This window comes from Physcomitrium patens, chromosome 3, assembly GCF_059467195.1.
Source record: "Physcomitrium patens ecotype Gransden chromosome 3, ASM5946719v1, whole genome shotgun sequence".
In the NCBI taxonomy this organism is placed as follows: Eukaryota; Viridiplantae; Streptophyta; class Bryopsida; order Funariales; family Funariaceae; genus Physcomitrium; species Physcomitrium patens.
This window is the reverse complement of record NC_143412.1, coordinates 10,818,031-10,840,434: the sequence shown is the minus strand read 5'-3', so window position 1 is coordinate 10,840,434 and position 22,404 is coordinate 10,818,031. Positions and strand designations below refer to the sequence as shown.

Genomic DNA, 22,404 nt, shown 5'->3' with positions numbered 1-22,404 from the left:
AACTTTGCGCTGACCCCTACACAATCGAAAGAAATACCGCATAACCGATTATCCAAACAAAGTATCGGTCAAAATCGACGCTTCAGATGTCTCAAAATCGGACACATTTAATTGAAGTAGTCTTAGCTGACCATCTTCGTGCACATTTCTACACAGAAAAAAGTAACCTTCTGCAGGTTCACTAACTGCAGTCACTTCACTACCTAGTACCAGATACGTACAAAAAGATGTACAATGAGCAACTAACATAACCACTACTCTTTGTGTCGTCGCAGACCATTTCTGCATCTCCACACGAAAGAAAACTCACGGACCCGTAGTGAGACTTAATAATAGGTGGTAGTTGAGTGATGCCTTCGGCCAATGTGGGTGAGATTGTATGTGATACGGCGGATGTAATACAAAGGATTCATGTAATTCAACCTGCTGTGAACTCTAGCTTTCTGGAACTTAACTGGATGGGTAGTTTTGTACTTGGCCACCCGGAATCTGTTGAAAGGGTTTTTGCGGCTGAGTTTCCACCTCAACCTTGGGTTAAATCTGCATTCAACAAAAACCCGATTCCATAATTACCAAGTGGAGCAAGTTTCATACAAAAATCTGAGACTTTTCCAGAAGTGATCTTTTAATCGTGAAATGCAGTGTCTGCTCATTGAGCTGAGTCATACTGTGCGTTAAAATAACTTGGAACACAGAAGAGCGAAAGAGAACGTGAGTGAAAACATTAGGATGTGGTACCTGTTGATATGACCTCTAACTCGAACACCAGGGTGAGTCGCTGCGTATACTTTCGCATCTGCGCGCCTCAACTCGTCCATCTCAACTGGGAGCTTTCTGAGCAAACTATGCTGCTTTCAATCCCAAGTCTCCTAACTGACAGGCTCGCGATCGCCTTCGCTGTACAACAGCCAATACCTATACTTGCAAAAAAATACAACCGCCGCAATTGAACTGTGGTCGGCACTAATTGGGACACTTCGATACACGTTGCTGAAATTGGAGACTGCACATCACACTGATGAGTACTATCAACGGATCTCAGGTCTCTTGTATCTGAAATTTTCGAGCATCTTCTTACCGAACGCGTTCGATTTCGAAACGTGGACGGTGCCGATAGACCCAAAAAAGAAAAGCATATCAATCCTTGCATAAAAATATTCATGTCTGACGCCCATTTGAAGCGCTCCCATTAGCTTACGTGGGAAACAGGTGGAAGGCTCAGAAGAGCTTTGGTGCCGGAAGCGATTATTCCCAGTCTTCGAGGTTGCAAGACACTAAACACGTGGGACCCAAGGTGGTCATGTGGGACCCTATGTGATCGTGTGTGGCTGCAAATGGACAGCGAGCTGGCACCCAATGTATCCGGTTCATCTGGACGCTCGAGATTGAATGCGCTCCATGCATGAGTCGTGTAACCTTCTCCACACAAGCTTACGCACTAATCACTTCATGGCATAGCCTGTATTATACCGTTCCGGGAAATATAAGTCACTTGCAGCATTGAAAGCACATGCGTCACAACTCCATCTGAAAATGTCCCAACCCACTAAAACAAAACGTGTCGCATTGGCACGCAGTGTCATCAAGGAGGTTGAAGTAGAAACCACGCCCCATCTTGAGAATAATGCGGATCTTACGTGGCGAAGAGACCGATCCCCGATGCCACACGTCTTTCGCAGTGGAGTCGCTTCGTCTTGAACCGCGCTCAGTTCAACCACTACCTACCCTCAAAAATCTGCTGCAAAGCTTGGAACCCGGAAAAAATTAAAATGAAACCCATGTTGTTACTCCTATCGGTTCTAGGGTTTTGCATCGCTGCCAAAGGATTCGATGAATTTACCCAGACATTCGTGAAGCCACACGCGAGCTTGTCGCACATAGCCCAATGCATGAGACTCTTGAAGCTGGGATTGAATGCTGGGAGCTCTCGGGAAGGTGTGGACGATCACCGACTGGCTGACGCAAACCTCGGTGCTTCCTGTGTTCCTCCCCTCAAACTGAATTCGAAGTGGCGCCTCAGCGGCAGGTACAATAACTCGTAAGGTCACTGCGACGCCATCAGTTCATGTCATAGTTCGGATGGTGATCAACGGTGAGTCGGTGTTGGTACAGATCTTTCTCGTTTCATCTTCCTTTCGACAAATCTTCAGTTTCTGCGATAAGAAAAGTTTTGAATTGTGATAGAAAGTGGGCGTGGCAACTGGTGCAGGTTCAGCCTCATGGTGAAATCACGATGGATGGTGAACAAAGCCAGTGCGAACACCGCCGATCACAAGGTGAAGGCTAAGAGGAAATCGAGCTACGTGAATCTGATGCATTGCATTCGCTGCTCGAAGCACAGGGCCACCGACAAGGCACGCCGAACTACTGTAACCCTAAACTTGTAGCGCGGTCTGAACGGAGGTTTATCTGAGCCCATTTCCGTATTGCGCTTTTTCCTCTTCTTCTTTTACTTTTACTTTTTGGGGACAGGGGGGAAAAGTAGAAAGGAGCAAGAAGGAGGAGAAGAAGAAAAGGGAGATACTGAAGAAGTGTATATATGGAATTTCATCAATACAAAAGAAAAAAAAAAAAAAACAGAAGTCAGAAAAGAAAAAAAAAACATAAAAATATGCATTTAAAATATTTAGAAATTTTCCTACACAAATTTTAAGATAGTTTATTCGTATGATTTTTTTTATAAATTTACATTCAAATAAATCAAACCATGTAAAATCATGCTTGCACATATGCCTTTTGGATAGTCAAGCAGTAAATAAATTACTATGTAAAATTTATCCCATGTCAAAATTTTATAGAAAGCTGTATATATACCAAAATTGACACTAAAATAGGATACTATAAGAGATATTAAAAACTTCTTTTAGCAGAATAATTTACAAAAAATATTTTTTTTCTGTCATCTATCAAATGCACAACTTTCAGTTTGTTTAAATATATATTTTTTCTTGTCTAGTGTCTATAATTTATTTTAGAAATTTATTTACGTACACAATTTTGTAATAAATGTGATCATTCTAATTTGAATGATTTTCTCTCTTTCTATCCCTCAACAAGTAGAAAAAAGATAGAGACAAAGAAAAAGATACATTTTATCTCAACATTTTTGAAAATCCCATGTTCGTGATATCACTCATGCAAGTAAAATTAACAGAAAAAATTATAATATTAAATTGCACAAATGAAATGGACTGCGACCACCGACAGACACCGACCTACACATGGTTCGGATTCTCCGAACCTAGTTATAAAAACGAGGATGAATGAGACCTCGACGGAGACACAAGAACGGATGAATATTGGATGAACGCGTTCTTCGACCAGCACCACAGAGCAGTGCTCTCCGAAGTATGCATGTGTGAGTGGGGGGTGGGAATGGCGATGGATTGATCGATCGATAGTTCGCAATGGCAGGCGCCGCAGCAGCCACCAAGGTACCGAAGCAGGTGACCAAGAGCCCCAGCATGGCGCTTTCTTACTTGGTGTCTGTCGCGTCTCTCCTCACTGGTGCTTCCGTTGTGCACAACGTTTTCAAACCCGATTTGGTACGTTGCGAGACTGGCTCTTGCTTTCTTTCTCTCCACTCCTTGAAGCAATTTTTGTTTGTGGGTACCGGTCTTCGCACTTCATCATGTTGAGTAGATAGGAAGGTATCTTTTTCTGCCAATTTTCGACATCGGTGCTGTTTTGTTTTTATTGAGCTTGAGTTTGAGTCGGTTAGCGTCTCCCGGAATTGACACTGGCCGCGTTAACTTCTCACCCTAAAGTATTCTAGATGGAAATGTGTGCTATAGCGCATCCGTGATTTCGCTGTATTGCTCTTGGCTGTGCGTGCAGACAATTCCGGACGTCAGCTCCAAGGGCATTGAAGTTGCGGACACCAGCAACACCACCAATTGAGAGGGGCATCAATAGGGGGCGCTAATTGGCGTTCAAAAGTAAAGCTGATGTGCAGTTTCGCGCTATGGCAACAGTCGGCAGTTCCAATCGATTGTGGCGCTGTGTTAGTGGGATGTCTCCGTGAAGGTCCTCCCCCGCTTTTGCTGAAGAACTGCGTGAGTTGCTTTCGTAGATTCTCTCGAAATAGTCTTCATTGAGGTGTTATGCAGTGTTTGTACTTTCACCTCGTTTAATGTGAGCCTCTTCAAAAACAAACACACAAACACATATCTATCTATCTATATAACTTCAATTTTCTACACAGTTTATCAGTTCCAGGCAGCCATCTCGTTTGCAACACAGATTGCAAGTGTTGCTTTCACGTCATTCGCATACGCGCTACTTTCTTTTTCCAAATTTATTCAAGTGCGTTTATTATGATGGACAATGTAAACTTTGGGTCAGAGAGTTCTAGTTCATTTTCTACTTTGGAGACATGTCATGCGTGATTTTCATGTCGAGTTTATATATATATATATATATAAAAGACAGCTTAGGAGACAAAAAACGCTCTCTGATTGGCCGCATGCTTCATCGTTTTCGTCAAAAGTGAAGCAATGTTAACTCAACCTTCTACCAAAAATCAAGCACAGTGCGTTTACTGGGCGTTTTTGACACCTGTGCCAGATACTCTTGCAAAGGAATAGTTTCAAAAACTGTTTCAATGTGTTGTCAGTCTCTGGTTCTTTGTGTTCTAGCTCTAAGCGACACAACCCTCTGGTTCACAAACTGTCTATTTGAAATTGTGCATTGTATGCATTGTGTGCATTGTGTGCATTATGTGCATTGTAAATTTTATATATACAACCTCCTCCCTGCGAGCTATGATGAGCGCACGTCTTCTCTCGGTTGTGCTGTGCCGGTTTCTCAAAGCTATAAGCTCGCAGGTTGGATTTCTTGCAGGTGGGGATTTTCATGCATTTGTTTGTTTCTGTTTTGTATCTTTCTCTTCCGGTCAAATCATACCGTTGAAGCGGCTTGGCAATCATCCTGTCGAAGCGGCTCCGCAACAAGATCGCCGGATTCACCACTCACCTGATGAAGCGCATCCAGAGAGGGCCAGTGCGCGGAACCTCTCTGAAGCTGCAGGAGGAGCGCGAGAGGCGCAGGGACTTCGTGCCGGAGGAGTCAGCGATCAAGACTGTCGTGATCAAGGTGGATAGGGAGACGATCGAGCTGTTGGCTCACCTGAACATACCTCAGCTGCCGGGAGAGGTGCAGTAGGCAGCCCCTACCGCAGGAGGAGGGTTCTTCAAGCCCCAGGGGGAAGGATACCAAGGCAACAGGAACATGAATTAGATGATAGCGAGAGGTTTGATCATGTAGCCAGGTTCTGTGCATGCTGGATGCAGCTCCTTTTTCATTGTTTGAAGACCATGTAGTTTACCCCCCTACATCATTCAACTTGGCCCTGGGCAGAAAATTCCCATTTGCCTGACTGCTTCACCGAAATGATGTTGCATGCTTAACAACATGTAGTGTTTGACAAAGTGATTAACAAAAGTGAACCAAAACTATGGCTTAATAGCAGTCCATCCACGGAGTCTTTCAAGTATGCCGGATATCCAATGTTGCTGAACGAGATCACAGTAAATCGGGATGAGACTGTAGAGGGGATGGGGAGCCACTCATATTGAATAACATACTAGGATCAGAAGATGCATGAAGATGGCAGCGATGGAGAACACAAATGAGAATGGGTTTTCTTCAAAACACAGCGAGTGGGAAAAGCACTGTGGTATTTCGGTGAGTACAAGAAATTCAGTCTTCAGAATTATCACTCCGAAGACTCGATTGACAGAGCTGTGCTTTTGTCGTCTTTTCTTCGCCTTACTCCCTGACATCGTGTTGTTTGCTGCACTTGTGGGTGGTTTTCATGAAGAGTTTCGGGTTGTAGTTTGGATCGAGAGCTTTGGCATCGGCGAGGGGATTTAGCCGCAAGGGAATGGACACGTTGCGAGGCATTAAACGGGAGTTCGGTTATGGAGTCGAGCGATTATGGAGTCGGTGACGTCCTCGGTGAAGACGGTCAGCTTCTCCACCCATGCCTCCACATCCGCCCGCTCAGAAAAATGCTGCACGATTGAACAAATGGGTGTTCAGAGTAATTATTCTTTTTGTTTCAATCAACTACTAGAACAGGACATCGATATGAAATTTGTTAATCTCTTGTGTAAAACAGCTCAAGACAAAAAAAGTACACGAGATAAAAACGTAGCCAATGGCATGGGTTTCCACTAGTGTATGTATATATTTACACACTCTAGCATTAGGGTCTCGGTTGGATTCAAGAGCATGGTTAATCCAAAATATTGATGTATTATATACATTCGTAATTACCAAAGAAATCTATAAAATTAAAAGACAATTAAAATACAACTATACAAATCTTTTGGTTTGTGGTGTGGATTTAGATTTGTATGTTGGAAATAAAAATTCACAAATTTATGATATTGTGCACAAAAGATTATTCATGAAGCATTTTATATTATGTTAAAAAAATTAAATATTATACTATGTATGATAGTACAAAAAAAAATTAAATTTTAAAAATGTAAGAATTTTTATAACAACTATTAAATAAGAACTTACATTTGTATAGTTCAAAAATAAGATTTCATCAATTCCTTGGCCAAACTAATACATAGAAACATTTGCATGTTTCTATCATCTTATATTGATTGTATATATTATAATGATGTACAAATCAATGTGCTTAATTTTATAATAAATAACACACACATATGTGTGTGTGTATATATATATATATATATATATATATATATAATTGAATAAAAAAAACTATCATGACACAAGATAGTAATAAGGCTAAATTGGGGCACAAGTCTATGTGCTTGTAGCAACAATTTTAGTTCCATCAAGAATTTTTGGAGACACCATGTATTAAATAGTCACTCCTTTTAATTGATAATTCTATTAAAATTATTTACTTTTGGGAATAAGATGTGAGGTATTAACTTTAAAATGTCTGATTTATTGAAGTCATGAAGCTTCCTTAAGTTGGCTATAGATTTAGAAAAATAAGTCCTAAGGCCTTGAGAAGGAAAAATGACATGCCATGCAATTTTTTCCTACATGATATGAGTAGTGTTGTTCTTTGGAATTTTTCTAGTCCCCCTTTCTTAGAGGAAGTTTTTGAAAAAAAATCAAGAAGTAGGGTCAAAAAATGCTTTGAATAAAAAATCTGAAATCAAGTTTTTAATACTTCTCACTACTATTCAACTCTATATATATACAGAGAGAGACATATATAAACTTGTAATAAAAGAATAATTTGATCTATTTCATAACTTCTTTTCACTTTGTACTATATCCAAAGGAAAAGGCTTCCCAAAAACTTTCTTCACCAAATAATAAACCTTAATAAAACTTTTGAACTAATGCCTTTTCATGCAGACTTCCAAGTATAAAGTATTCCTAAAATTAGCACAACTAAATCAAACAAATAATTTATTAGCAAATACACCAAAGGAGAGTAGATGGCGCATGGTGAGAAATTGCAATGAACGACAAGGAGAATATTCTCAAAGACCTCATTTGGGTGGTGTGGAAAGATGTGCACAGAGACAAAGAACTGAAGACAAAGGCGACGGTGCAGAGTGTTTGTTTTTGTGCTGGGACTTAAAAGCGAGGCCCGAGCCTGCGCTTGTGCCCCGCAACCTAGCCGCTGCCGATTGCGATCACTCGCAGCGTGACATACGAGCGCCGCGATCACCCCCGCAGCGACATCGCTACTGTGCTCCCGCTTTCCTGCTGGTGCACTCACGCACACTCCGATTGCGTTCACTCTCTCTCTCTCTCTCTCTCCCCCTTGTTTCCGCTTTTGCCCTCGCCACGGGAGACTTTGGCGGCGCGTGCATGCTGAAGAATGCGTTGGGTCCGCCGGGCCGCACGAAGGCGCAATACCGCGCCACGGTGCAGTAGCTGAAACTAGTGCATCTTACCTGCTCGCTTTCTTATCATCGTCCTCTCTTCATCCATTGTTCAGGTAGGTCTCCGTTTTCAATTTCAGTTCTCGCTCGTTGCACGAGCTATGAGAGGGTGTGGGTGGTGAGCAAGATAGGATGTGCTTGGTGGAGTAAATGCGAGGCGATTCTGAGGAAGAGCGGAAGAACGTGTGTTGGGGGACGGCGAAGGTGTGAAGGGGCTCCAGCCACAGACGGAGCAGATGCAGGCCTGTTGTGGTCTGTGAGGATGCGAGGCGACGGTTTTGTACCGTATTTGAGTGCCAGAGAGGTTTACGGTTATAAATAGTGAAGATGGAACACTTGAGACATCTAGCAGCTTGTTCATATGGCCGAGTTGGTCTAAGGCGCCAGATTAAGGTTCTGGTCCGAAAGGGCGTGGGTTCGAATCCCACTGTGAACATGTGTAGGCGCCGCACTCCTGTCGCCCTTCCGGAGTGCGAGACCCGACCATAGCTCAGTTGGTAGAGCGGAGGACTGTAGAGTTGCAGGTATCCTTAGGTCACTGGTTCGAATCCGGTTGGTCGGAGGCTCTTTTTGCAAGATTGGATATGCTAAGCACCATCCTCCCCAAAAGCATTCCCATGGTTTTGGAGTGAGTGGGTACTGGTTGTCACAGTCCGCAACTTCAACTCAATCTTTGCTCACTCTTCGGGATTCCTGTTAAATTTGATAGTAAATTCGCTAAACAAAAACTGTTTGACTGAAGATAAGTACAAGAAAAAGTACAACCAACAAGCAAAGTAAAGAGCATAAAACAATCAGGCCCTGAATAAAGATCATTTTTTATTTAGCTGTAATTCACCTGCCACCTTTTTACCATAAAACCCATAATTTAAAATACGAAAATTTGGAATATAAAAAAAGGAAAGGTTATATATAAATGCGCATACACATATATATATATAAAACTTACAATTACACATATATTATCAAATCATAGATAATTTTTTAATTTTATTAGTAATTTATTTCTGTACACCTTAAAAATGTAATTGAATCTTAAAAACATGTTATTATGTAGAATAATATTAACTGAAATCAACTATTATTGTTTAAGTTTCTTCAAAACATTGAATCTAAAATTTCACATACATCAAAATTACAAGTAAATTCACCATAACCATCATTTTGGTACCAAATCATTTTTGAAATTATTAAGAAATTCCAACTTGTATTCTATGATCGATGTCTTGGTAGAATGTGATACTTCTAACAAATGTACAAAAAATAAAATAAAAAAAATTACTACCTGTATAATCTAACATTATCATTGTGTCTTCAGCATGTAATAAAAAAAGAAGATGTAGCAGCAACTTATCAAGATAAAATTAGTTGAATTCGTACCAGGGGTAATTCAGATAATACCTTTAATTTGAAATTCCTTAAATACTCAAAGAATGAGTAATTTACATGTTTTGAAGCAGCATTTATAGCTCGTAAAGTAATATGGATTATTGTAGATGCCAAAAAAACTGATGATTTAGTGTCCTTCACAAGGTCAATTATCCGCAGAAGAAAGCTGAATGGCAATTATTTTACTCGTGTTTTAAATTAGAAATTCTGATATAAATAAGTAGGTATGAATGAGATGTTTTTGCCAAAAGTGTCAGTATAAACTATTCATAGCACTTTGGTGATGAATCAAAGCTAGTTTAAAGTTGTATGTCGGTTAACAATACACGAATATACTGCTACGGTTGTCTAAACTGTTTGCAGTCCTTTCAGAAATATGACGAACACATGTTCCATTTAGACAACCTGTATTATAATGTTCGACTTAATAAGCATCAAACTGATGCTTCATGTCTTCTACAGTTATTTGGAGTAAAGGAATGAAAAGATCATTAAATTTTGCGTATATGCACAATAATTCCACAATTACTTATGAATTGGTATCAATCAAGAATTCAATCAAAAGTTAGTGAATCAATTAAGAGAACCGTTCGATGGACACCCCCGTATCATGCACCCCCCCATATATGCATTAAAACTCTTATTTACAATAAATAAATATAGTGAAAATTTATAGATTTTTTTATATTTTATTTGCAATGGTGATTTGTACATTTATTTAGTTTTGTTTCAAAAAAAAATTAAATCTAACAAAATTTCATGACATATTCAATGTAAATCTTTTGTTCACTTTATAAAGCTCAATAATTTCACTTAAATTTGTATATCAAATTTACAGACAGATTCTCTAACATTATTTATTTTGTTATTAAATAATAACTTTATTGTGTGTAAGTGGAGTGCATGTCGCAGAGTGTCCACACAATAATGGAGGGGTAACCACCTTGTATAGTTATTCATCAGAGAGGGAAATCGTCATTTTACTGATAAATATATCATATTTTCAGCGTTACTTGTATCTACACTGTAGATCCCCACTAGCGTAATATGATCAGTTTACTGCTCATGTCCAGAGACATCGTAATAACTAGCACCGTTTTTTCTACCGCACCAACCGCTAAGTCGGTCACAGGGTATGTTCAGTCTCAAGACGATCAAGACTTCAAAGAAGACTGGAAAACATAATGTTGGCAGAATGATCACGTTTTAGTACAATTTTCGGCAGAGCATAGTCATAATGTGGACTAGCAAGGTCAAAAGTTTTCAAGCTAACCGAGCACGCAGTAGAGCACTTTATCTAAGAAGAGTGTATACTATACAACTGTCTGCAATTTCGAACAAATCTCTAAATAAGGGGCCAGCCCAATCACATCATCGTAAATTTTATTCAATCTAACATGGCATTGTACCAGAATGCTTGAGCCTGGAGGGTATTTGAATCCCTATATTTTCGGCCACTTCCAACCATAACCATCCCATCTAACCAATCCTCGTACTGCACCCAAGAGTCACGTCCAAAGTCCAAGACGGCAAGAACCTAGGCCAAAATTCAACATCATTAAGTCAGAAAATATAACTGCAGCAGAATCATTGGTTACGTAACTGTAACCATGCGTAAGACACTGAAAAATTATAATGACTTAAAATACTCACCGCACCACCTTTCCACATGGTGTCCATTGGGGCCATTCGATTTGGAAGTACCTGCCAAATAAAGGAGGGGATAAACATGTTTCAAAAACTAAAGATACATACGTACCTTAAGGGAACGATCTGAACGCAATCAAACTGGTGATTTTAACTGCGAACCATCAGACTTAATGAAAAGTATCAGCAATGACATACCTCCACAGTGTCCACAGCTTCATCCACTGGTATGGCATGCAAAACCCTGAAAATATTCCCATATACCCCGAAAATTAGCCAATAGACGAACTAATCCAGGTTTCAGTAAACATTTCCAATGAACACATTATGCAGAATGGACAATAAACAACGTTTATAGACCAAGGACAAAGTAGTCCAATGTCAACTTGCATAAACTGAATGACAAATTTACCTTTCCTCAACGGCATCCACCAGCCCTTTCGTTAACCCAACGCCACCAACCTAACAGGAGTAAAAGTGAGCTCAACAGAATAGAAGAGAATAGACAAAAATTCATACGTGTAGCTCGTACTGTTAAGAACTCTGGCCGACTGCAGGATAAATTTGAAGTAAAAAAAATATGACGATATTCTTAATCAAAATCAAGCCATGAAAATTACTGTAATGTTTCAAGCTACACCAACCAGCTGAATACTTGCGAACAGCTTCTTCTGAAGATCCACACGTCCTGTAGTTCCAGAAAAACAAAAGTTAATGAAAAAAGTTGGGTAACAGTTCACTAAGCAACTATCCTCTGGAACAAAGTGTCGAATACTACCAACATAAATTTTCAGTAAAAAATACAACACAGTTTAAACAAAGTACAAGGTTCACCAAAAATACTCACCTAACGACAGAATACTCTTAACAATAGCTTGAGGAAGACCACTAGAAACTTCCTCCACCTCTTTCTTCTCCTTATCTTCAAAATCATATGGATCAGAATCCTGATTTATAGAGGTCCCATTAAGGCTCCCGTTAGCTAGCCCCGTCTCATTTGTTTCAAAACGACGGCCAGCTTCAAGAAAAGTGTCGTCTGCAGTATCTTCGTGATCTATGTGATACCTGCAACACGCCACCATCTTCTGAGGGGTAAAGCTTTTGAAGACGCTATTTAAGCAGTTCAGAATCCGATTGAAAACTTGTAACTACTACTTGCTCGATTAACTTGACGGATAACAAATTCAGAAGGACTAATGTAAACAGATAGCAACACGTAAAAGTTCTGTGTGTAGAAAAGGCGGATGAAGAAAAGAGACGAACCAAGGTCGAGGAAGGGAAGAAAACTGTTCCAGAGCAAGAAGAGAAGGGTAAAATAACCCCATGGGTGGAACCTGGAATACAACACCAACAAGGATGACCAATCATTCACAAATAAAATCGCGAACTACGATTATGTAGAGAAAAGAGCCAAGACTTGACAAATTAGAATCTGTTACAGTGACGTGCATATCCCTATTACAAAAGCAAAGATCAGGAGAGAAATGTTTTGTACACACGTTTAAAGAAGACAGTAAGACAGTGTACACCCGAGTAGGCTCGCCTGCCATGCGGCACTTCACATCAACTGTAGTATGCTGCTCACCTTCCTGGAAAAAGACAAAAAAATCCAGGAGGATTCTGAGATCGTAATGATAAATTTACTTTAATAAAATATCAAAGTAACAAGCATAAAACGTCCTTTGTCCCAGCGCTACTACAAACGAGGCAAATAAGCTTTCATACGCTTACCATAAGTATGCAGTGAGTCTCCTTCAACTTTTCAAGAGTTTTAAAGTCGAGTGAATCACGCAAAAGATCAGTGCCAGTGATGGGCCATGTTTTCTTACGCTGTTGGACCCAGAATAAACACCTAGTGATATCCTGCATTCAACAGAATGGTATGAAATCATCACCTCCCAAAACCTGTATTTGCTAATACAAGTACCTGCACAGCTTCCATCAGGAAAAACTAATATATATATATATATATATATATATATATATAATGCACATTGAGGATGGACAAATATGAATCTAAAATAGCGTCTTGTCATGCTATAGTCTTAGGAGAACGAAAAACCCGTACATCTCCACCATAAGGCAGCACAAAACGTGTTGATGGAATCGCAACCCCTTCCTGCACAACATATGATTTGGACTTCATTAGCTGACATCACCAATCGAAGCATCGAAGTCAATTCAGTGAGTATCTTATTTAGAAAATTGTTAGAAGCGTTCATATTAGCAACACGCGTTATCCTTCTTCCAATGAAAACCTTATTAATCCGCACAGAAAATGTACTGATCGATCCTTTGTTCATGATGGAACATTCTGAAATTGAGGACTTAAAACAGGTGCCATAACCAGACAATGAGATAGAGCATGTACTTGATGCTTCGAGACCATCGTACCTCAACACACATGCCTGTGATAACTTGTGCACCCATATTTACGATGCACCCTGATGAGAATCCATTGCCGAAAGTAGTCGCTACACATTCCTAAAATACAAATGCAATTACTCTTTAACACGTCAAGCATGCTCCATAACAGCACTAAACATCGACTCAACGTTAGAGCAGTATCTTAAAAGCTCCCTTAAACACATTCGATCCGGCTGAAAAAATAAAAAACACAGTGGTTCGAGAATTTCTGAACAGAAGCATACCTGGATTACAACTGCAGAGTGGAACTGGAGGTCCCGTAGAACTACTGACAGCAACTCTTTTACCTCTGCAGTTAAGTAAGCTGAAATTAAATAAAGAAAGTCACAGCTTGTTCTTATTCCTTAAATTAGCTGCATGACTTTGAAATTCGTTCATACATGAAAAAAATGTCGGCCAAGTTAATTATCCTGCTTTCTTCGCATTAAGATGAAAATAAAAATAAAAACAAAACCTTGCAATACCCTCGCACCCGCGCCATTATTCTTGTCCAAACTGAGGTTTCACATATCTGTTCCTCTTAATACAAAGAACGCAATCTCACCTCGGTTGTCAAGGGTATCAGGAACAACCAAAACCGCCGAAAACCTTGGTCGCATCTTGGAGCCAATGTGGCACTTCTCTGTTAGAACATAATCCCATATTCTGTAGATGTCATCGCAAACCTGGCCATACGCAATTTTAGACAGAGTTCGTAAAAGCGGAAACGCAAAATTTGTGCTGCTCAAATAGGTTACACAACAGACCAATTTCTTTCAAGCATCCAGACAATGAAACAAGCTTTTTCATGAAGTAGGCAATCACTCCGAAATCCAGATTTGAGGGAGGTCATAAAATCTGAAAATGCAGCTTTAGAATAATGAAGCATCACGAAAGAAAGCCAAAGACTGAACAGGCTAGCAACACCTATCGTACCTGTTGCATAGAGTATTTACTAGATATATTAAGGCGACCCCGACACATAGGCCGATATAGAGTGTACGGCTTGCTTGCAGGAATCTTTAGCGCTTCCTCCCCACAGATATACTTACGATAAGTTTTAGACCTTTCAGGCTTGAATCCACCGTCCTTAACGTCGTCTGGATCTGCCATACACTTCCGGCTGCTGTTATCAAAATTCTTTCGGTAATCTGAATGAGTTTATAATAGAAGAATGAACTCTGAGAATTAATCGGCTAAAAAAGTCTACGTAAATAATACTATAAACAAAAGTGCAACACGGACTGACAAATTCAACAAGAATGAAGTAGACCTGTTGTTCGGCCTAAGTAATTCGAACATTATACACTCTGAAACGAATACAGGCCTTGAAAATAAACGTCTATCGTTCCATGATGACCAGTATCATACATGAACAAGTTATGAAATCCAAATATACCGTCAGGTCTGGACTTGGAAGTTGACGATTGATGGACCCTTGATGTTACACGTGCAGTAGAGCTAATATCCTCTACATTGGTCCATTCAAAGCCTGTATCCCGCTCTTTTGAAAGAAATTCGCAGCTGTTCGAATCCCCCCCACCTGCCTGGCCCTTCAATCTCTGAGTTACTGCCCGAATTCAACTACAACCTTAAAGTTGTATCGAGTCAACCTCAAATAAATCTTTAAAAACATGTCTTCTCAGCAGACCACAATGTACCTATCCCAAAATCGAAATCTTGATCGAATCGACAGAAACAAACAACTTCGCAGACATTCATTCTTGAATTTGCATATTTTGAGAAAATTTCCTTTATCCTCTCTGTACGTACTACTGCAGCGTCAAAGAAATGCATAGTTCGTATGTACCAAAGTTTCATGCTACAATAAAGTTACAACAACGGGCGCATTAAGTGACATACTGGTTAAAACAGTAGTAGATAATCCATCTCACCTTTACTTCTGAGTAAAATGACCTGATCTTGAGCTGTGAAACCACCTGCCATTAAGATTTCAACAAAATAATTATTTACAGTACAATATTTTTCAAAGAACGCAATAAGGATCATTTGACATATTCCTAAATGATTAAGTTGCAAAATGGACGACAGCTGAAACCATTGAATACGCGGTACACTGTTTCAACGCCATACCAGCTCAAGAGCTTCTTCTCTTTCATCCGCCCTTGCTGCTGATAACACTGATGTCCCAAACTGCCATGATCATGATAAGCTCGTAAATAAACATTGCACAAGAACTCAGATCTTCAACCTCAAGTGTGTCAGTAACATCCTAGAACCGATTAAGAAAGTTCAAAAAACATCCATTGCTGCTCAGCATGTGGGTCAGTAGTCAATAAAACTATCTACCATAAATTGATCAGCATCAATTGTACACTACTCACTGTACCATTGATTTGTAATGTGTTCCATACGCAGCTGGTTTACCACAGCCATGGATAGCATACTTCCTTTTTTGTAATAAAAATTTCTTGGAAAGAAAAAATATTTGATAATCTATGCACCGAATTAAAAGACCAGGAAGATTATATGCCCAGAAAATCATTCCTTTCAGTAGAAATATTAATATAAGAGCAGGGCGTGAGTGAGGTACACACAGATGCTGCACCTCGAGCTTCATTAGACCTACTCTCATTAATGCAGTTAATTAACAACCAACCGAGCAAGGTAGCAATCAATACCCAACCCTCGCCAACTGCTCCTTTTTTTGGCAATTCAGCTGCATCTTCCCCACTGACTCGCAACAGGTGTGCTATACAATGTGGCACACTCACAGGGGCCTTCGCAGATGCAAGCCCGATTCGAACATTTGCTGAGCCTGCTCACCGAAGATCGACATTACAGACTGAAAATAATACAAAACGTGCAGTCAAACCAAGAGGAAAACAAATATCTCTGATACAACTCCCTTTGTAAATGCTTTGTACGCTCATTCACTAGACGTACCAGGATTTATTACAACTATTTCTTCACCACGCTCAGCAAGCAGCTGGGAAGGTACCAACGACTTGTAATAATCCTGTATTCACACATTACCACACCACAAAAGCCAACCTTTAATCCACTCTCAAATTTCAAAACAACAATTAACACGCTCAATCACTATAAAAACAACTTCGACAGCAGCCACCGTATTCAACAATGTTCTCACAAAATACTAAAAAGCCTCACATTAAAGTGAGGATATGTAGATCATTAATAAGCAACAGCAATAACAACAACAACAACAAAAACTAAAAACAAAAACACGAATATACTATGAATCAATCAAACAACCGATCCTGTCGGAGTTCTGAACAGCAGAAGAAAAAAAAAATGGGAGGTAAGAAAAGCAGTTCCTCAATGAAAACCACAAAAATCAGCTACCTCCACCATAATCTATCCACAATCGCTTGGCTTCCAAAACCGCATCAATGCGATCAAAAAAAAAAAAAAAAAAAAAAAAAACTTTCCCAGAATACACTATACACGAATTAACCAACCATACAAATTGCATCACAACTACTGATTCCGTAATCGATTTCCAGGCATGGAAAAACCTGCTGCGACGTAGGCTGCGCCACTGCACCGCGCGGTACTGCTCCGCTACCTACATTGGCCATATTGCACTCCAATCTCGTTCAAAATCCTCCCGTTCAAAATCCCTTCCTGTCAACAGCTTCAGATTCTCTCAATTATTAGCATCAGAGAAATTGTGGACAGGGAGCAAAAAGGGTGCGTTCGGATGACGGATCAATCGTCCCAGACGCGATTGAATTGGAGCTTGGCCAGCTCCGTAAAACGCAGTTTGAGAATAGAAAGCCTTGTTTTCTTCTTCATTCATGGCTCGTCCACCACCAAACCCTAGCGAAGAACACCCCAGCCCAGCACTTCTCTCATGCCCGCACAAGGTCGGTTCATACCTCCGTGTAGGCGGATATATGTATATACACAGATATCAGCTTAATATCGGTGTAACAATATCTAGCGTATTTACCTTCGTGTCCTTATTTACCGCGCGTAATTTTTTACATTATTTTAATATGTATTACGTTTATTCATTGATGAGATGCATTTCATAAAATAATAAATTATTTTTAATAAAATATGTAAAAATGCAGTTGTGAATATTTTATTAAGAATATGTTATTATTTTATGACATATCAAAAATTACATAACACCAAGTATGTGTGTGTGTATATATATATATATATATATATATAGATACATAAAATTTGTTAAGAGTTACATATTTTAAAATACAGTTAGAATTTTCAGGTAACTATGTATGTATGTACATATTAAATATACCCAAATCAATTCACCCATCCTAACCATCATGGAAAAAAATTATAATTTTTGGATTTATTTTTCCATTATTAGATTTGCAACCAATAAAAACCACCCACATTCATCATGATTACCATATATATATATATATATATATAAATAATTTTTTTTTAATCAAGGGTGGGTTTTTTTAGTAAAATTATGGGTCTATTTAACATTCTTCTAGTAATAATAATATAAAATCATAGTAAAATAATTTTGAAATTTCAAAATGTCTTCTATAAGACCTCTAAAACCTTACAAACCTGCATTTTATGTTTTGTTATTTTTGTGACAATTTATTGCATTGGTTGATGTTGAGGTGAGAACAACGTCTGCGCCGTGGATGGTGGGTCGCTTAGTTTGGAGAATGACTTTCAAGGATTTAAACTTAAAACCTCAAGATAATGCCCATTTCTGAGGATGGGTCTTGCCATTGTAGAAGTAGCACGTGATTTCCACAACATATCAAGAGACAATTAGCCTTGCATTCTGCGATGTTGAAGAGAATCCCTCACAGGATCACAATAAACCTTTCCGGTCGAGTGGAACATATTGCAGCAGCTTGGTCATGATAATCGGTGGACCAACCTTCAAAATCCCACGTTCACCATCACATCAGCTCAATAAATGAAACTGGAAGTGTTCAACTATTCCCCATTGAACTCACAAACCAAGTCTGACGTGTGGTGTTATCGACGAAGCTGGAAGTTTTCGAAGACTGCAAAGAAACGGCCATACAAGCTCGACATCGCATCCTACCAAACTGACGTATAAACTGGCACCAATGTCAATGAAAGGTAAGAACAAATCAGGAGAGCAAAATGGATACCAAAGGCGGTGTAAACCGAAAGGAGATCGTCACCAATATCGTCTTCAAATGTCAATGTTTGCCAGACATTTCGCAAAGGGCAGGAAGGAGATGAATGGCGGGGGATATGCTCTTCCGAAGCTCTTCGTGAAGGGAAGGATTTCCATCTATGGATATGGCAAGTGAAGTCTTGGTGTCGTTGGCTAGACGTCACAAAAGTCACCAGTGTCGGTGGATCCGAACCGATGGCTGCAACATCTCGACTCTTGGAAGTTCGGATTGACGTCCACAAACCTCCAAGACATGATACATTTTCAGCCAGCGTGGTTCATGTTTCTAGTTCCATGCGACTCTTGAGCTGTGGGCTTTGTGAAATATGGTGTGTGTATGTGTGTGTTTGTGTGAGTGTGAAAAGAGGCTTGGTAAATCACCAGTGCCGTTTCGAAACCTGAGTTCAGCTGACCCAGCTTTACTATGCAAACCCACCTAGTAGCCGGTGCTTTGCTGTCAAAGGGATGGGTCCCTTGATCATCGGAGAGGTGATGAGGCGGTTTCAGCATTCCTACCTCCAAAGCCTCCCCTCCCTGTCTCCCCTCACCCTCTAAGAACTGCCTGAAACAGTGGCTGCATCTTCGCCAGCATCCACTGCCAGTGGTGAAGCGATTGTTTGCTCTTGGGTCTTCACGGCAGATGGGACATTTTGTGGTAGTTACTTATTCCAATTTGATGAATGGGAAGAGCATACTGGGGGTGAAGTACACACTTCGTGACTTCATCTCAAACGTTGGTTATGGGGTGATACTGCATGAGGGGGACAGGCAAGGATGGATTCAAAATATCTCTGGAGTGGAGATTTGCGGCTGTAAACCGCTCTGATTGTTCACATTTCAGCCGAAAGCTAGATACATCTTCAACTAGGACAAGTGCCAGTCGTTCAATAAATCTGATATTCTTGTAGAGAAAGTGAAGCACACAACGGAGTTGACTTTCTACCTTCACGTCACGTATGCGAAGATTTACGGGCAAATACGGGGAATTGAATTGTTAGAGGTTAACTACTTAATCTTCAACCTTGAAATATGTTACTGCCGAAGAATCGAGGGGTATGTCATAACGTCTCCAGGGATCCTTTCATGCCGCCGGAGGCTGCATGCAACGAAGGTCATAACCAAATCGCCACAAGAGCTTAATCATCACGCTTAACTAACCAGCAGTGGACGTACTTTTAATTTTGACCGTCATGGGATGTGGGGCATCCAAAGATGGCGTTGCAGAACCCCAGCCCATGCAGATTCGTGGTTATGATACGGAATTCCGACTGAAAGGCGAAGATGCCTTAAAATCCAATATCCAAGTGATCAGCGATATTAACTCTGCATGCGTATCTTCATTATCCATCTCTTCATCTGTACTCAACAATCCTCCTTCAGCCTTCTTCTACATGGACAATTTCGATGAGGACACGTTTAGTGATGAGGAAGACTCTGACTTGGACCCCAGCTTCACACTTCCCTTCAAACGAATTATCGAAGAGGTTGACGACGATGCATTCATCACAACAGCTTTAACTGCTTTAAGCGGTGGTAAGGAAGCTAAAACAGACAAAAAGGACAAAACGAATATTGACGATGTCGAAAAGCGAATTGAGGTTAACGTAGTCGCCCATAATGAAGTATTGAGCGCAGAAAGTGGTGAAGATTATTTGACTTGTCCACTGTATATGGTGCCCAGGGCGACAAGTTTCCAAGCCCTGATGAGTACCAGCCCTGTGCTCACACAGCAACATCTTGGTGGTGACATAATGGCAAGGGTACTCTTTACCACCAATCTTATCAGGTGTTAGAAATTAAAATTTGAGTTGTATGAGTTTGTTTTATCATGCTATGAAATTGTGTAGGAGCCTGAGCTAGTGGACCTCTACAATTTGATCACTGATCAGTGCGATTTATCTCTAACAAAGTCTGCCATTTTGGGATTGGCAGAATCCATTCAGTAATCTAGGGTTGGTTGTGTAGTAGCTTTCAATTCTTATCGTGGACAATGATCCTATTTTTATCGCGGCAAAGGTCATTGAAGACTCTAGGTGACATCTTGGATAAGTGCAGAATAGTTTTCCTGTAGCAGTGATTTCATGGCCGAAACCCATCCGTTGATAGATCCCTCAAAATAATGCGGACATATCATCGAAATGGACGCAAGGTGGTCTTTTATAGTAATATCATCGTTGAGAGTTGTGCGCCAGGTTCAGCACCCATTCATTTCATGGGATTAAATTGCAAGCAAATCTCAGTGAATGCACACATGCAGAGAAACTGTACTTCTAGGTTACCTCCATTCTTTCATATGCCACACGGGAGTACAATTTTCTCGTTAGCGATCTTCACACATCTCTTGTTGGGGGAGTTTCATCTACCAACCCACTGAAAGTTTAGAGGTTGATTTGTAATAAGGAAAGGATGCTTTGCAGCTCTAATAGGGCTGTCACACATGCCCTGCATTTCTATGGCACGTTCGAAACCAACCTGTCTACGAGAAGCGCAACAAGCTCATCATGGAAAAGATAGCCTTTCCTACTCGACAAAGCGTGAATGATAATGATTTCTGAGTATGTCTCACAGGAAGAAACAGATACTGAAGAACTGCTCGTTCCAGAGAGGACCCATACAGTGCACGAGGACCGACGTGATCAGCTAGAGGAACCAGAAGAATTTAAGAGACCAGCTAACCCAGCTGTTCCTGATCATGAAATGAATCACTTTGGTGAAGATTCCGCTTCAGCTTTGATAGAGAATCTCAAGCAAGAGCATCACCAAAAGCAAGTGCAGCCTAAACAAGAAAATCTTAAACCCAACAACAAAATGAATACGAACGAGACCTCGTCAGACAATCAAGATAAGATTGTACCAAAGATGCCTCCTCTCACCATGGTCTCTCCAATACGTAAGATAACTCCCCACTGCACTCCCCAAAGCATAGTCACCCTGCTCTTACTTTGCAAGGTTAATCCCATGGCCTACGTGTGCAAGATATTGAAGCCAGTGATGTGCGGCATTTTGGCAGCAGCCGAACTTCCAGCACACTTATCCAAGAAGGCAGCACTCCCTACGGTCACCCTGAAAGGGAATGTACCCATAATTCACCAAGACGAGCTTGTGACGGCACAAGGACCAGTGGACTCAGCAACAAGACCATGCAGCTGTGGGGACAATCTGGAGCTGAGCAGATGGTCTCCAATGACAGAGAATTTAGAAGAGACCCCAACTCCTGCAACGAAGAGTCCTGCTGGAAGTGAGTGGAGGAGCCCGAGTCGGGAGATGCTAGACCCTGACATAGAGGACATTGTGCTCCTAGAATCACCTCCACCACCACCGGAGCTGCACACACTGCCGCTGCCAGCTATGCTAGACTGCCATGGCATTCATATGGACAACCGAGACTTTATCAGCCCCTGCCTGCGTTTCATCTCTTGAGGACTTTTGTTGCCATCTTTATTTCTGTCTTTCTGTCCTTCTTGCTTGCTTGCTTTCTTCTTCCCCACAGCCCCACCTCTTCATCTCCGTGTCTGGATACTTTCGGAATCACCACACTTGCTCACCGATGTCGATATTGTTTGATCATCTCCGGTTTTGCGTTTCTCTCGTTTGATGAACAACCTCTCCTCGGTGATCGGTGACTCTAGCTCTTCTTCCCACAACATCTCAACATCTCATTTCTGATACCTTTGAATATGTTTGCTGCTCCGCCACTGAGATGAGTCATTTCTCTACTTATTAATATGGGTAGCGACAGGAATACTGTAAGATACGATTACCGAGTGTTTTTTGGAAGGAAGAGATGAATAATAATACTCTCCTAAGGTGGAAAAAAGGATAAAAGAATGAACGTTGAGTATATCATCTATAATTGTGTTTTGAGTTTTTTGAGGCAGGTCTTTCAATAAAAATGGAAGTTATCTGTTATGTTTTTTGTTTTAAAAGAAAACATATCTT

At 40.4% G+C, this 22,404-nt stretch overlaps 3 protein-coding genes, 1 long non-coding RNA gene and 2 other non-coding genes across 15 annotated transcripts; 4 read left to right on the top strand and 2 right to left on the bottom strand.

Moving 5' to 3' along the window:
* Positions 1-87: 87 nt before the first annotated feature.
* Positions 88-1,652, bottom strand: LOC112280377 (uncharacterized). 2 transcript variants are annotated; one of them, XR_012217156.1, is made up of 3 exons: positions 1,638-1,652; positions 739-1,459; positions 88-540 (listed from the first exon to the last, which is right to left on the bottom strand). It is a non-coding gene; the product is annotated as an uncharacterized LOC112280377 (long non-coding RNA). The 2 variants fall into 2 exon arrangements; XR_002969294.3 differs by lacking the exon at positions 1,638-1,652 and having other exon boundaries at positions 739-1,007.
* Positions 1,653-1,747: 95 nt separating this feature from the next.
* LOC112280376 (uncharacterized) lies at positions 1,748-6,318 on the top strand. Of its 4 annotated transcripts, none has more exons than XM_024515818.3 (3): positions 1,748-2,026; positions 2,210-3,545; positions 3,838-4,206. In XM_024515818.3, exons 1-2 carry the CDS (start codon positions 1,770-1,772, stop codon positions 2,385-2,387), a joined length of 435 nt encoding a protein of 144 aa, XP_024371586.1. In that variant the 5' UTR covers positions 1,748-1,769; the 3' UTR covers positions 2,388-3,545; positions 3,838-4,206. The 4 variants fall into 4 exon arrangements, with proteins under 4 accessions (XP_024371586.1, XP_024371585.1, XP_090104857.1 ...); XM_024515817.3 differs by having other exon boundaries at positions 1,748-2,038; XM_090248731.1 differs by lacking the exon at positions 1,748-2,026 and adding an exon at positions 5,822-6,318 and having other exon boundaries at positions 3,396-3,545; positions 3,838-5,685.
* Positions 6,319-8,247: 1,929 nt separating this feature from the next.
* TRNAL-AAG (transfer RNA leucine (anticodon AAG)) lies at positions 8,248-8,328 on the top strand. Its single transcript has one exon. It is a non-coding gene; the product is annotated as a tRNA-Leu (tRNA).
* A 43-nt stretch (positions 8,329-8,371) lies between these two features.
* Positions 8,372-8,454, top strand: TRNAY-GUA (transfer RNA tyrosine (anticodon GUA)). The gene is given in 2 exon segments: positions 8,372-8,408; positions 8,419-8,454. It is a non-coding gene; the product is annotated as a tRNA-Tyr (tRNA).
* A 1,789-nt stretch (positions 8,455-10,243) lies between these two features.
* LOC112280671 (actin-related protein 9) lies at positions 10,244-17,127 on the bottom strand. 4 transcript variants are annotated; one of them, XR_016502079.1, is made up of 20 exons: positions 16,835-17,094; positions 16,242-16,314; positions 15,977-16,113; positions 15,429-15,488; positions 15,230-15,274; positions 14,734-14,881; positions 14,271-14,440; positions 13,900-14,020; positions 13,580-13,644; positions 13,323-13,412; positions 12,997-13,047; positions 12,660-12,791; positions 12,428-12,517; positions 12,192-12,262; positions 11,776-11,993; positions 11,549-11,616; positions 11,341-11,390; positions 11,127-11,172; positions 10,935-10,985; positions 10,244-10,818 (listed from the first exon to the last, which is right to left on the bottom strand). XR_016502079.1 is itself a non-coding variant. In XM_024516433.3 (20 exons), exons 1-20 carry the CDS (start codon positions 16,895-16,897, stop codon positions 10,669-10,671), a joined length of 1,875 nt encoding a protein of 624 aa, XP_024372201.1. In that variant the 5' UTR covers positions 16,898-17,127; the 3' UTR covers positions 10,244-10,668. The 4 variants fall into 4 exon arrangements, 2 of the variants coding, with proteins under 2 accessions (XP_024372201.1, XP_024372200.1); XR_002969369.3 differs by having other exon boundaries at positions 14,734-14,887; positions 16,835-17,092; XM_024516433.3 differs by having other exon boundaries at positions 11,573-11,616; positions 16,835-17,127.
* A 1,830-nt stretch (positions 17,128-18,957) lies between these two features.
* Positions 18,958-22,374, top strand: LOC112279695 (uncharacterized). 3 transcript variants are annotated; one of them, XM_073532589.2, is made up of 3 exons: positions 18,958-20,219; positions 21,034-21,355; positions 21,476-22,374. In XM_073532589.2, exons 1-3 carry the CDS (start codon positions 19,656-19,658, stop codon positions 21,883-21,885), a joined length of 1,296 nt encoding a protein of 431 aa, XP_073388690.1. In that variant the 5' UTR covers positions 18,958-19,655; the 3' UTR covers positions 21,886-22,374. The 3 variants fall into 3 exon arrangements, with proteins under 3 accessions (XP_073388690.1, XP_024370140.1, XP_024370139.1); XM_024514372.3 differs by having other exon boundaries at positions 18,962-20,225; positions 21,479-22,374; XM_024514371.3 differs by having other exon boundaries at positions 18,963-20,225.
* The last annotated feature ends 30 nt before the right edge of the window (positions 22,375-22,404 follow it).